Source organism: Aspergillus udagawae (genome assembly GCF_001078395.1).
Source record: "Aspergillus udagawae IFM 46973 DNA, scaffold_1, whole genome shotgun sequence".
Lineage (NCBI taxonomy): Eukaryota > Fungi > Ascomycota > Eurotiomycetes > Eurotiales > Aspergillaceae > Aspergillus > Aspergillus udagawae.
The window spans coordinates 3,175,615-3,188,928 of NW_025091264.1; the positions used below are offsets into that span (position 1 = coordinate 3,175,615).

The following is a 13,314-nucleotide window of genomic DNA, read 5'->3' on the forward strand; positions in this document are numbered from 1 at the left end:
TTTGGCGATATCAGCGCCTATGGACATAGCCAAATGCTTCGCTGGAAATATATTATTATGGGACTGTCTGTACTAAGTACTTGTGGTCGCTTACACCTATTGAGACAGCGAATACTCTTGAGAGTACGAATACCAGAACAATATTTTGCAGACTGCCAATATTATAGTCTACATCAAGGCTCATGACCAGTTGTCGTCGACAAAGTACCAACTACTACTACTATTGTCTTGTCTAGACCTCTGTCTTTTCTGCAGTGTCACTACTGTGGAGCGCAACGGCTGACATAGATAATATGCATCTCGGGACTCCGCATTGAAGTTTGCTCTCAGTAAATATGATCATGCAATTGGATCCTTCTCCTAATTCACACATATAGATTGGGCGTGAAGATAATTCGATAAGACCAAAGTACCATGTCATGGGTCTGGTGCTCTCAGGATGTTATATCAAGTCCATTGGACGAGACTCCAATGGTTTCGCACCCCTCGACCCTTGAGCTGAAAATAGAAGCGAGTATGTTGCTCTGTCCTAAGAACAACAACAACAACAACAAGATGACCATGTGCGAGAACGTAGGTAGCTATGACTGACTATCTTCATACAACAATATCCCAAACCACGATGGCTGATCACTGTCGTCGGCCTTTAAAGACCATCCAGACACTATATAAACATCAACTCTTGTCCTCGGATTCCATTCGATCTTAATGATGCCACGCAATGTTTCCCAGTAAGTCTATGCAATTATGCAGTATATCTAGCAACCAGGTAGAATGCAATGGAGAATGGCAGTACGAGTATCTACACTGTAAAGTACCTTACGTACTTGCCCGACTCAAATACCGACCGAAAAAAAAGCTCAACCCAAACCGTCCAATCCTAATTAGCCCGTCCTTGGTTCTGGTGTCGTGGCCTTTCGCCACCATCCCATTGAGGAAAGTATGATGAATCATATCGGCAATAGACGGAGAGTCTGTCTCAGAGGGTTTTGATTCTCGTTACAAGCAATTACCAGACCGTCCTCGAATCGATCAACCGGGGGTGCAATAGACCAGGATTGAAGTTATTATTGTTAGAGTCTACAACTGCAAGATCATGAGATGGGCCCATCATCTTTTAGACCCAACAAGGCCAGCGGTTATTCTCCACCAGGAGAGTTTCGCTGGGAGCTTCTCCCGCTTCGATTGTGGACCGCAACCAGAGGCGGGATCATTGCATAGATCGTTCTTCAAGCTTACCCATCTGATCTGCCTTGGGAATAATTAAATCAATATCCGTAAGCCTCAAAGAATGATATCCATCAGACAACGAATGACAAGTGGAATGAAGGAGCATACGGAGTATCACTCCTTTGCATAATCAGCGGTTCAATATTCAAATACATCATGATTTCAAGCTATTTCCAGGGCAGTCAGCGTACTGTACTCTGTAATACATCCTAATACATTCCCATCCTGCGGTGCGCGGAAAGAGCGCGGCAATATTCGTGTCTCATACAAAATTCCGCCTACCTCCCCTGCTAGGCTGCCGCCAATCCATCAATGGTGTACCTCTCTATGCAGATGGAGGAATTCCACGTCATGATCAATAGTTGTCAGTTACACGATATGATGTCCCATTTGATACGCGAAATCATCCAAAACAAAACTTTCAGAATAAGTTGAAATGGAACTCAAATTTCATAGAACTCAATCCAAAAGCCAATTTGTTAACAACTGACAGACATTGCACTGCGAGTCAAATTCTTTCTACTCGCTCGAGTTGCCACTTACGGTGCATCCATGGTACAGACAACAACGTTTCATCACACCAGGGCCAACTGCCTATGTGAGATGTCCGAGGATGATAGCGCGATGCATGATGCGTCCCACTACCCAGGATGGAGAATGCAGCTCGCCCAATGTGGCGGTCCAATCCCGGTAACCCGAGGGGATCCAGCTCCACTTGGAGAAGCCCTGGTCCGCTCATCGAAACTTCCACGGAAGGACAACTCAAATGGTGGTCTAACCATCCAATATGCAACTGGCACTTGGCGGTGTGGCCTAATCTGTACTCCTTTACCGTACCATATCCCGCTAAGTATGAATTCTTCTGACAATTTCCCCAGTATCATTATTATTGTTTCATAATTTTGGTTTGATTGCTTGACCTTTCAGCAGAAAACGATTTTCACCGAGCCTTGGACAACTCATCAAGGTATTCGGACTGGGAGTTACATGGCTGTACTGAGCCATGTTAACCGCCAGAGACATTTCCCCTTGGCCCGTACTCCCTCGTTTGTTGCGTAATGCGAACCTTCAAATAGCCATTGTCCCAACGAAACATGAGCCGATTGCGTCTGATGCTCCTTGACCCTAATATCCCTAAGCTTCATCAAAGCTTGACTGACAAAGCGAAAGATCCCGCAGTCAACTACCGCTCAGATTTCTACCTACATGAGTACAAATCGTTCAGTCCATCGCGAAGCCTTCCGACCCATCCGGGATTCTCTCGGCCCAGGGATTCCCTCGGTAGTTTTGCCCTGTAAGATGAACCGGAGTAAAGCCGAAGACTTTGTCTGGATCGCCCAGTTTCCAGGTCCAACATGACAGCCAATGAGAAAATTTACAATCTTCCAAGGCGATTGCGCCACACACCTCATGCCAAGCGGAGTCTTGACTTGTTTGGGTAGTTGTGCGCGCAGAATTTGTCTGATTTGTTGAGGGGTCGAGGTTACCTAGGTAGTATCTGCCCTGGCCTAGCACTAATGGTACTTAGCTGGTCTTGGGTGATCTTGCCTGCATAGCTGAGTAATCAGCTTATCTGCATATTGCTTATGCTTGGATGGACTTGTCGGGGAGTGAGCCCCGCCAACGTCATTTGTTTACAGGATCTCTAATAATCTACAGTTACTTTGTCGATCATCTTGATACACAGACTACCTTAGGTGTCAGCATTTAGTATCATATGAGGGATCCCTAGGATTCTAGTGTATCAGGTTATTGACCTCAGCTGCCTCTTATTATCACTAGCCGCGTCATAAAGTAACAGAAACGAAGAAGGTACTCCGTACCTCGCAGCCCCTCAGGCCCTGTGGGTTGGCCGTGGCACTCTCTCTGCCTCTCGACATTAAAGAGTCGAGATTAAGGAGTACAGCGTAGATACAGACATTATTACCTAAGAGAATGCCCCGGATATATGAGTTCCTCCATGTAGCTAATAGCCCCTTTTCACTCGATTTTGACAAAGTCGCAAGTTGCTAGTAACCTGGAAGTCCTACCCCTCTAGGTCATAACAATAAAGTGAGTAGTATACTGAACCCCTGTCAATCCTGAGACCGAAATGGCGCAATGATCGACAAATCGAGTAAACTACACGCCGCGGGCAAAATTATACTTTCCTAGCCTGGATAACCTCATTGAGCCCCATGGTTGGGTAGTTGATAGTCTGTTGCAATGGACCCCACGATAGCTTGTAGCCTGAGCATGTGGATGCCGCGCTCCCAGTGAGACGCTGACAATCTTCCGCATTGCATGTGCGATGGAGGACTCGGTCGGATGGGTTTCGGCAACATAAGCACGGAATAAACCTTGTGATTTTTATAGTGCCGTTTGAAATAACAGTTGAAGTAGTATAATAGCTTAACTTGCCCCTGAATTTCCTCAGGTAAATGAAGCTAGATCTGATACAAAGTAGACAAAGAGGGTACTATATTTGTCAGTTTCACAAATGGACATTGGCCAACTGGATCACGCTGATTACTTTATATAGACAGAGACACGGTACGGACGGGAGGAACGGGGACAATCATATGGGCTTCATGAGATCCATAGTTGAATGCAATATCTCTATTCCAGACTCACGAGTGGACTCAATTCTGCCATGCGACCCATCCGCTGTAGTCTAGATTTCCTTATTTTGACTACGTTACCTGCTTGCTTTTGTGGGGGTTTGAACACCTACCGACGCAGCCATCGGCCGCGCTGCAGATATTTCATACTTCCAGTATGGAGTGAGAAGTGCGATGCTTGCATTAAGCCAGTGGAATAGTTGGTAGAGTGAATTCATGCATGTTGCTAACCTCATCCTATGCTCCCAGTGGCCAGGGGGATAAGCTGGGTGGGACCTTTGATTAGATGGGATTGCAGCAGAATCGTGTATCCTCGGGCAATGCAGTATCGAGATTAGATAATAACGTGGCATTCGAATGCAGGAACGGGATATATATATATATATATCTGTCTCTTTTGAGGGAGTCTTGTTCTGACCCTGTGGTGGGCGTAGGAACAATATCTTTAAGGGATCTCGTCTTCCGGTCATGGCTCTACGTATTGGGCATTCAAGACAGTTCGAGTTGCTGCCCTATTGATGTGTATATATAAATCTCGCTGCTTTTTAGACAAAACCAACAGTCGCTTGGTTGTTGCATGTAAGCTCTTGTGCAAGGATGTACTTCTTCTGGTATGCCGCATTCCATTTAGAAGAACATGAAGAATATGCAACATACGTAGGTTATCAAGAGTGGCTAAGAGAAATTACATGATAGCTACAGCTACCAACAGACTATATATCCGAAGACTTGCTCACTGCATCATCTTGACTTTCGCTCCGTTGATCCTCCACCTCCACCCCCACATCCACAATCGCCTCCACGCCATGGATAACATGCTCCACATTGATCTTGGGACCCTTGAACCATCTGCGTGCGTCGATGACCCACCAGATAGTCACCGCCAGCATAGGCGCACCCCAGACCAGACATGTCCAGTTCATCTGGTCAGGCGTCAGATCCGCCCCTCTCACGCTGGGAAGACACAAAATGGGCACCATCAACAGAACAAATAAGACGCCGAGCCCTCCAATCGCCGGACCAAATGGCCCCAGGTGCCATGGCCCCTTTTGGAAGCGGTTCCCCACGAAGAAGACCCGAATTGAAATGGGTATGGCAAAGGCGACGAACTGTGCAATGGCGCCAATTGAAAACAAGGCTCCGATAGCCACATCGCCGGCCAGAATAAGAAGGCACATCATGATACCTAGGACAGTGTTGAGGATGACGGCGTTGACAGGGGTTTTGGTCCTCTCGTTGACTTTCTTCCAGATCCGTGACAAAGGGAAACAGTCGTCGCGAGCGTAGGCGTAGGTCACCCGTGACGCCGCAACCATGCAGCCTTGGCCCATGGAGAACCCGCAGACAATGGTCAGTCCGAGAACGGCCATGGCTGTCTTGCGCGGCATGACTTGCAGCAAGTACGATGCCCAAGGTTGACCGAGATCCGAGTCAATCACGGCCTCGATGTCAAGGACAGTGTAGGCAACGACCATCTGCAGAAACCAGCCCATGAGCCCGCCAACCCCAGAGGTCATCACAATGGCACGCGGCGAGGCGATGTTTGCATTCGAGCATTCCTCGCTCAGATGGAAAGGAGAATCGTAGCCTGACATGGTCCAAATGACACCGACAAAGGTCATGAGCACAGCTATGCCGTCCGGAAACTCCGTCCCGTTGGTAATGGTGCCCCATACCTCTCTCGAGGGCTTGAATTTTGGTTCATTCTTCGTACCCGCAGGAATAGCAATGAGGACGACAACGAGAGCCATCATGTTGAAGGTCGAACCGTACGAATTGAATCTCGCGACCCATTTCGTCGGCATGCTACTGATTAAGGTGTGGATAATCATAATCAGCGTCGTGAGGAGGAACGTCTGCCAGCTGGTTGGGACATAGTCCGGGTTGGAAATCGAGGCAGCAGCCAGAATCATCGCCGCCATTGCAAAATCTACCGATGGCGCTGCTGTGATTTGGCCAATCCAGTTGGACCAGCCTGTGAGCCAGGCTGCAAAGGGTCCATACCCTGGAGGTGCGAGAACTGCCGCTGCGTAGTACAAGCCACCGCTAATACCTCTTAAGTCATCCCATTCCATCGACGGATACAAGCAAATATACAGTGAACTCACCTTGTCGGCATTGCAGAACATAGTTCAGCCATTGCCATTGCCACACATTGAATGAAGACCATGGCGATGATCCACCCCCAGACCATGCCTGCTGTTCCCGCATAGCCCATTCCTTCAAGTCACTGTCAGTGCCAGGCAGATGCACTGTGATAGGAGAGCGAGGTGTTATTACCATAGTATAGAGTGCTCGCGAACGAGGGAAGTAGCCCTAGCACGGCAAAGCTGACGCAGAACGTAGTCCACAAAGAGAACTCTCGCTTGAATTCTTGCTTGTAACCCAGGGCCACAATCACCCGCTCATCCGCGTCCATCTCATGATCCGTATACGGGATATCCCCGTTTGGCAATACAGACGTGACGGGATCGTGGTCGACATCTTGATAAACCGCCTGTTTCGAAGCGACCTTGGTAGAAGCCATCGCGTCTACTTCAAGTCTAACTGCAGGTCTTGCTCGTGTCCACGGGGGAAAATAACGGGGTGGCAGAAAGGGCGAGCTCAAGGCGTTTCATTACCTTATTAAAGCAGACGAATCCAGCTTTGTGTAACCATCAGATGTAGTTATGATGATAGCACCTTGCATGAGCTGACACTTGCCGCTCACCAAAAAGAAGGATGCCTAGCAGTAGATATAATCATCCACTCCGAGAATAAAGCCCGCCCATTGGCACCAAACCAAACTCTTGGGCCATTGCTGTCGATAATGAGACCAAACTACCTGGGAGATAACGTGAAAGATTAAGAAGAGTGAGGGGAAGAGTCCGGATTCTGATACGCTGGCGCATTGGTCACGCTGAGCTCTCGACTATCTGAGCTGTGGCGGGATTGTCACCAGCAAGGGGCGGGTCGTATTGGAGTGTCATGTCGAATAAGAACAAATCCCCCGCCCTACTGCTGATTTATTGCTTAAAAGGCATGGATGACCAAGTAGATATCCTACACAGTCATATGCATTAAGGCAAAGCTTGGCGGAGAGTCCATACTCGAGGAGGAAACTTCAGGCGGTCGTAGTTTAAAAAAAAAGCTTGGGGAAAGATTCGACGAGAAAGTCAAATGGAGATTAACAAGTTAGGAAATATCAGAGCAGAACCCCTTATCAATACCTCGAGTTGAATAAGCTCCGTTGGATTTCCCGGAGAGTCACAGTGGCTGATAAGAGGAAGAGAGATACGCGTGCCAGATAAGCGCTCCTGTTCGTTTTCGTTGGATGACGGGGAAATGGAGTCAAAGCGGCGGGAAGACGCTGATTTATTGGATCATCACATTCTCTCCAAAGCAGATGTAGTTCGACTTGAGCTGCTCGTCAGGTTATACCTGCCTATGTGGGAAAAGAATCGACGGGCTTGATGGGACGATACTTGACAGACGATGACAGGACATACCTATATAAGTGTGGCGTCGGTGCTGAACTTACCCATGTAGTCAACCTCCAAACAACGACTCACGTCGCTGGTACTAGTGTAATATTAGGGCCCCTGGACGGATCGAAGAGATCGTAGTCATAATTATATGTTGCTGTTGCTTGCCATTTTGAGCCTTATTTCCGTGCCAAAGAAGGAAAGAGAAGGAGAAAACTTGATGGTGACCAGGCGTGTCTATGTGCTATCAAAAACCCATCGCTATTCTACACAATACAGTACCGATTCCTTTTTTTCACCACTGAGCCGGTAACGCACCACCCATACAAGTGGCATTTCGGGTCAAGGAAGACGGGCGGACGTTGCAAGACGTTTAGAACGGCTAGTTAACGGTCAGCAAATCGTCACAACAGCCTCTCGTTTGATTCAAAGGTACGTACGTTGTCCTCGGCAGGGATGCTGCGGTCGAAGTACTCGTCAAGGAAGGGAACCTTGCGCAGGATGTCGTTGCGCACGCGGGGCACTTCACCGAAGAAGAAGACGGCGAAGGTACCAGCAGCAACACCGAAGGTGGCAGCAATGCTAGCGCTACAGATCAAAGCATATTAGAATGGAATGGCAATAAAACGAGCGCGTAGGGTTTCCGGAAGCCTGTCCGCTCATATGTGCAACTTGATAGAAACACCAAAGGTGAGACTCACTACTTGGTGGCCATGTTGACGCTCACGCCCCCGAAGTGGGCAGGAACATAGTACCTAAATTTCATCGAGCACCGCGGTCAGTAAAGCCCTGTTTCCATCGTTCGTCTCTCTGCGACAGCCAGGCTGTGCTTTTGAATGACGAAGGCCCATCAAATCACCAGTTCGGACATATCAATGGAGACCAGGTCACTTGTCAATGCACAACCATTGACCCACGGTCTGGGCAGTTCGTAGGCCTCGCTCGAATACCAAATGCCTCTATGCAATATGCCTGGTAGGGTATCAATTCTCGAAGGGGTTCTCACTTGGGAGCGAAAGGAGAGCGGAAGGCACCAGTAGACTGGGACGCAGCGCGACGGAGGGTTTGCGAGAACTAGAAAGGCAGGAATTCGTCAGCAATTGAACGCTCTCCCTCTTCTTCGAAAGCATCGGGATGGCATAGCAGGCCGAAGGCCGTACTTATGCGGTTAAGCATCATTCATGTTCCCCTGACAAGCGTGCCGAAAAACCCAATCGACAAGAATCGTTCCCATACAATACGTACCATCTTGTTATTAGTTGTGTATAAGTACACTCGACACGAACTACTCCAGCGATGGAATGAACGACGAGAACGATGGTTGTTCGACGAAAACCGAGAGGCTCCGATGTTGCAACTTGCGGTGCAATCCCGCGGCCAATCAGCAGGTGCAAAAACAATCACGTGACAATGACGGTGTCAAATAAGAGGCTTTGGATTTCCGATTCTTTTAATAGGTGGAGAGTCAAGATGATCTAGATAGTTGGACATCGACAAGACATTATGAATCTGAACAAAAAAACAGCATTATGGCAGGAATATCATGTGCGTAGAGTCTCGATCTTCCCAAGTTACTTATTTTGTGACGACATCCATGAATATGAGATTGACGCTTCGCACCATCTGCTCCCTGTTAACACGAAACAGACTTGTATCCATTTGCATAGCTGTCTATTTGTCTTTTGCCCGCCGTGTATTGACAAAATTCCACAGCAGATTTCCTTTGTAGTGTAGTGTGCACCACATGCCCAACACCGCTTCAATCAAGATCAATCAAAGTCAACGATAATGAGGGAAAAAAAGGGTTGTATAAAGGAAAATAGAATGAGAGAGGCATCGTCCGTGTCAAAAGCAGAGACCCATTTATTGATTATGGCAAAATCAAGGAAGAAAGCCAATATGGAGATACGCAATAAAAAACAACACCGGGAGAACAAAACCTAACTGTACAATGCGCTTGATGCTGCGATCTAATCAACCTTTCCGGTGCCGCCGCCGTTCAGTAGACCTTCCTTCCCATCGAGACGGAAAAAGCCGGCACTGTTGCTCTGAACCGCACCGAGGATGCCACCACGACTGAGACCGCGCTTCGCTAGCCTTGCTCGAGCCAAGTAAGTGACGGCAACAATGCTTATGGTCAACAATGCGACGAAAATGATGGGATGGCCGGAAATAAAGGACCGGGTGACAAAGAATATGTATTCGAATGTTCCGACTGTGGACTTAGGCTTCAATTTCGACGAGTCGGCAATGACCAGCGGAATCGTCTCGAGAATGGAGGTTCGCGAGGCCATGATCGGAGCTCCACTAGAAGTGGCGTCCCAGTAGCGTCGGTTCTGTGGAGATGCGATCAGTAATGGCAAACACAGCACTTCTCGAATGACACTTACATCCTGGTCGTTAATGATGACCCGTTCTCCGTTCTCGATATCGATACCAAAAGTGGTCCTCAGCCACCGTTCCCAGAACTCGCCATCAACCCAGGCAAATCCAACTTGCTTCTTGTCATCTTCCCGGATGGAAATGCGCATGTTCTTAGCAGCCCGCAAGGCACGTTGGTCATTGCGATCTTCTGCCTCCTCAATACGTAGCTGCTTAGCGTCCCGAAGTTCTTGTCTTTCCAATCGGAACAACTGGGTTTGTTTGTCCATCCACTCCAGAGCGGCGCTCTTTAGTTCTCTCTTGGCAAGGATGAAATCATCCGATCGACGCCGGCTCAGAATCCCGAGAACGACATATTTCCTGTCCATGATCTCACGGGCGTTAGAGACTGTGAGTTCAGGGACAATTGGCAGCCAAACGGAGCGCATCCAGTTCAGAATCTGTCGGACGTCCCGCATATCCTTGGGAGCCAGAGCATTGTAGTAACTGGGGCGTCCATCTCGGGATACTAAGAGACGAGGCCAGGTCGTGATCTTGAACCGCTCGGCAAGAGTCGCACTGCTTGTCTTGACCAATCTGGCGTGACCAACCAAGTTGAGAGTCAAACGTTCCAAGGCCTCAAAATCTTCCGAGGTCGTTGCGTGGTCGTAAAAGTACAGGAAGATCACTTCTTCCTTTTCTTCCAGTTCTTTGAATTGAGCTGCGTCGACATCCTGAACACCAGATCCAATGTCCACAGCCTTCTTTGCGTAGTTGACCAAATCGCCAAGACCACGTAGACCGGTGTATTCAACTCGTTCGCCGCCGCGGAAGAAGTGCATTGTCGGGTAGGCGTTCACCCGAGCGTCCTTGCAAAGCCTGGGCTCTGCGTCGCAATTCACCTCTCCAACGTTGAGGACATGCTGCATCTCCCGGGCCATTCCCTGCCAAACAGGGGCCAGCGCTTGGCAGTGATGGCACCACGGAGCATAGAACTTGACGAACCAGGGATCTCTAGTAGTCGTGACCAGCTTTTGAAAGCTCTCTGCTGTAAGAGGAACGGATATCCCTTGAGGGTTCGCAGGCGCGGATGGTTTCGAGTTCACCTTAGGGGTAGCAGATTTCACCGGAGCCTCTGCGCTGGCGAGCTGGGCGACATGTTCATTATGCTTCTCACCAGCCTTGGCCCCCGCCACACGGTCCTTGTCCTTGGCGGCGGGGATGTCTGGCGCAGCTTCTGTGTCTACCTGTTTGTCGCCCGGCTCGGGAAGCTTTACGCCTTTCGGGTGACGAGACCCAGGTCGGATTGATTCTAGTTTGCCTTCCACGAACTCACTTAGACCTTCCATTGTCTTAGCGCCCTCAAACTGTTCAACCAGTTTGCCATTATGGTAAAGGGAAAATGTCGGAAACCATTTGACGTCCAGTCTCTTGCAGAAATCCGAAAAAGCAAGACAGTTCATCGAAGCGAAGTGAAAGTTGTAAAAGTTTTGAAAGGAGTTAAGGGATTGAGTATCGGAGGGCTCGGAAGAGGAGGATATCGGTTTCGATGTCTAGCGCACGTTAGACAGTGACCAAGAACGGTTGTACCGAACGTGGATAGAGCACTCACATAGTAGTATTCGTAAAGAGTCTGCCAGGTGGGAGCGATCGCCTTGCAATGGGGACATGACGGAGAATAGTGCTTGACAAACCTGTTGACCTGTTAATAGAACTATGACATGGGTAACTGCTACGGGTACAGAGAGAGAGAGACAAACCAGTAACCGTTTTTGGTAAGCTCCTCAAAGCTCTCTGGTGTCAACTCTTTCAGGGGCGGCACTTCGACGCCATTGAATGTTGTCGATGCCGGCCCCGACTCGATCTTTTCAACCGGTTCCGTTCTTTTGACGAGGCGATCGTTCGCAAGATTCAGACCATTTGCGATATCGCCCGAAGGAATGGCAAAAGTTGGGATAGAGAGAAGCGAAAGGAGCGACCACGCCAGCAACGAGGACTTCATATTGGCAGGCGGTCAAGGTCAAAGACCCGAAACAATAGCTTAACGCTGTAAAACGAAAGTCGAGACTCGTCGAAGAAGAAGTGATTGAAGTAGGTTTTCACAGTAGGCACATTGGACCAAACTCCACGTTTATCGAACAGCTCAATCGACCAGGCCGTGTCAGGGCGCGAAAAGCAGTGCAACAGAAGCAACTGCTTATAATAGAGAAAACTGAACGAACTGCGACCTGCGAACTGCGATGATTTTGACCCTCAGAATGGATGAGAAGGCGGGTGAGTGTTGGACGCCCCCTTAGCGCGTTGGCTGATAAAGTCCAAGTTGACCTCAAGTCTGGCCCCATGAATTAATTCGCTGGAGGGACTAGACTGGTTACTGCATTATGAGGCCCCGGAGTCTTTGTTTCTCCGCTAACCGACGGAACCTCAACCTTCGTGCGATCACTCCGCAGAGACACCCTTGAAGATAGCAGATAGTCCGGCTATTGTCGAATCCTTTGGCCGTTGGGGTGGACACTGAATTACTCTGGGCCAATTCTCTTCTATCTCCTACATATCCTCACATCACTATGAGATCCACATTTCGGTTGCTGGCAAACGTCAAGTCGGCCCGGTACTTGGAGCCCTTTGCTCCTACCGGCTTGACCGGCCTTGTCACCCACCCCAGCCCTCGTCCCACCCTAATTCACCTCTACAGGACCACCTTGGAGAACTTGAAGAGCTTCCCAGAGTCCTCCGTCTACCGGCAATCCACCGAAGCCTTGACACGCCACCGCCTGCAGATCGTCGAGTCCGTTAAGCCCCCAGGTTATGATGCTTGGCTGGAGCGCGTGAAGAAGGCTGTCAGTGCCGAACCCGAGCGCTTCGCTTCTCTCCGTCTCGCCGATGGAACTTATGCAGGGTTTATGCGCGATGACGGAACCGACAATCCCCGTGGTGAGGAGTGGGATGGTGAAGCCCTGGAGCCAACTACCGAGGGGCCTGCTCGTACAGCGGAAGAAGAAGCACGGTGGCACAAAGCTATTGAGGAAGCGACTGCTACACAATCGAAAGATTCAGACTTTGCTACCGAGCAAATGAAGTGGGAGAATGAGCCAGCCCTTGAGGCAGAACAGTACGTTGACCTACGCCCTTATTCTGCGGTCACTAGCGGGGCAACTGACCATAGATCGCAGGGTTGCAGAGATTGAGAAGCAGATCGGTGCTGGCCTCATCGAGGAGGTCATCCAGGTCGCCGAAACCGAACTGAAGCTTGTTGACGAAATGTACAAGTCTAAAGTGTAAGTTTTTGTACCAACCCTACACTCGGGGAACTGATACTTAATGATTTACAGGTGGGAGGAACTGGAAGAGAAGCCTCGCCCGGGTCAGTGGGTCTACTTCGATCGTGTCCCCCCTTCTTCGCCTTAATAGACTTTTGATGTCTCGCATATTACTCGTTTGAATCAAATATACTTGTATTTATTAGCCAACGTGGCCCTACATTAGAATGGGCACCCATTTGAGACAATAAGAGCTGTTTCTACGAGGTTGAAGATCCATTACTGGTCATAGTTGCGCCGCATGGGTCCTACACGCTGAAGCCTGCCTGTGGAACGAGCCTGTATATGGAGTGATGTTGTTGTCCCCTTGGACGACGAGTCCCTGCGTGATAGAACCTG

The 13,314-nt window shown here is 49.1% G+C and overlaps 4 protein-coding genes across 4 annotated transcripts; 1 reads left to right on the forward strand and 3 right to left on the reverse strand.

Annotated features, from left to right (window-relative positions):
- Positions 1-4,543: 4,543 nt before the first annotated feature.
- Aud_001027 (amino acid permease) lies at positions 4,544-6,357 on the reverse strand (the record flags this gene model as incomplete). The annotated part of the gene is made up of 3 exons (XM_043286528.1): positions 4,544-5,876; positions 5,939-6,050; positions 6,111-6,357. 3 exons carry the CDS (start codon positions 6,355-6,357, stop codon positions 4,544-4,546), a joined length of 1,692 nt encoding a protein of 563 aa, XP_043142463.1.
- A 1,310-nt stretch (positions 6,358-7,667) lies between these two features.
- Positions 7,668-8,009, reverse strand: Aud_001028 (cytochrome b-c1 complex subunit 10; the record flags this gene model as incomplete). Its single annotated transcript, XM_043286529.1, has 3 exons — positions 7,668-7,676; positions 7,735-7,882; positions 7,996-8,009. 3 exons carry the CDS (start codon positions 8,007-8,009, stop codon positions 7,668-7,670), a joined length of 171 nt encoding a protein of 56 aa, XP_043142464.1.
- Positions 8,010-9,264: 1,255 nt separating this feature from the next.
- On the reverse strand, positions 9,265-11,657 carry Aud_001029 (putative disulfide isomerase; the record flags this gene model as incomplete). Its single annotated transcript, XM_043286530.1, has 4 exons — positions 9,265-9,630; positions 9,685-11,208; positions 11,268-11,349; positions 11,416-11,657. The coding sequence occupies 4 exons, from the start codon at positions 11,655-11,657 to the stop codon at positions 9,265-9,267; spliced, it is 2,214 nt and encodes a 737-aa protein (XP_043142465.1).
- A 565-nt stretch (positions 11,658-12,222) lies between these two features.
- On the forward strand, positions 12,223-13,063 carry Aud_001030 (complex I NDUFA5 subunit family protein; the record flags this gene model as incomplete). The annotated part of the gene is made up of 3 exons (XM_043286531.1): positions 12,223-12,767; positions 12,829-12,933; positions 12,988-13,063. The coding sequence occupies 3 exons, from the start codon at positions 12,223-12,225 to the stop codon at positions 13,061-13,063; spliced, it is 726 nt and encodes a 241-aa protein (XP_043142466.1).
- Positions 13,064-13,314: the final 251 nt, after the last annotated feature.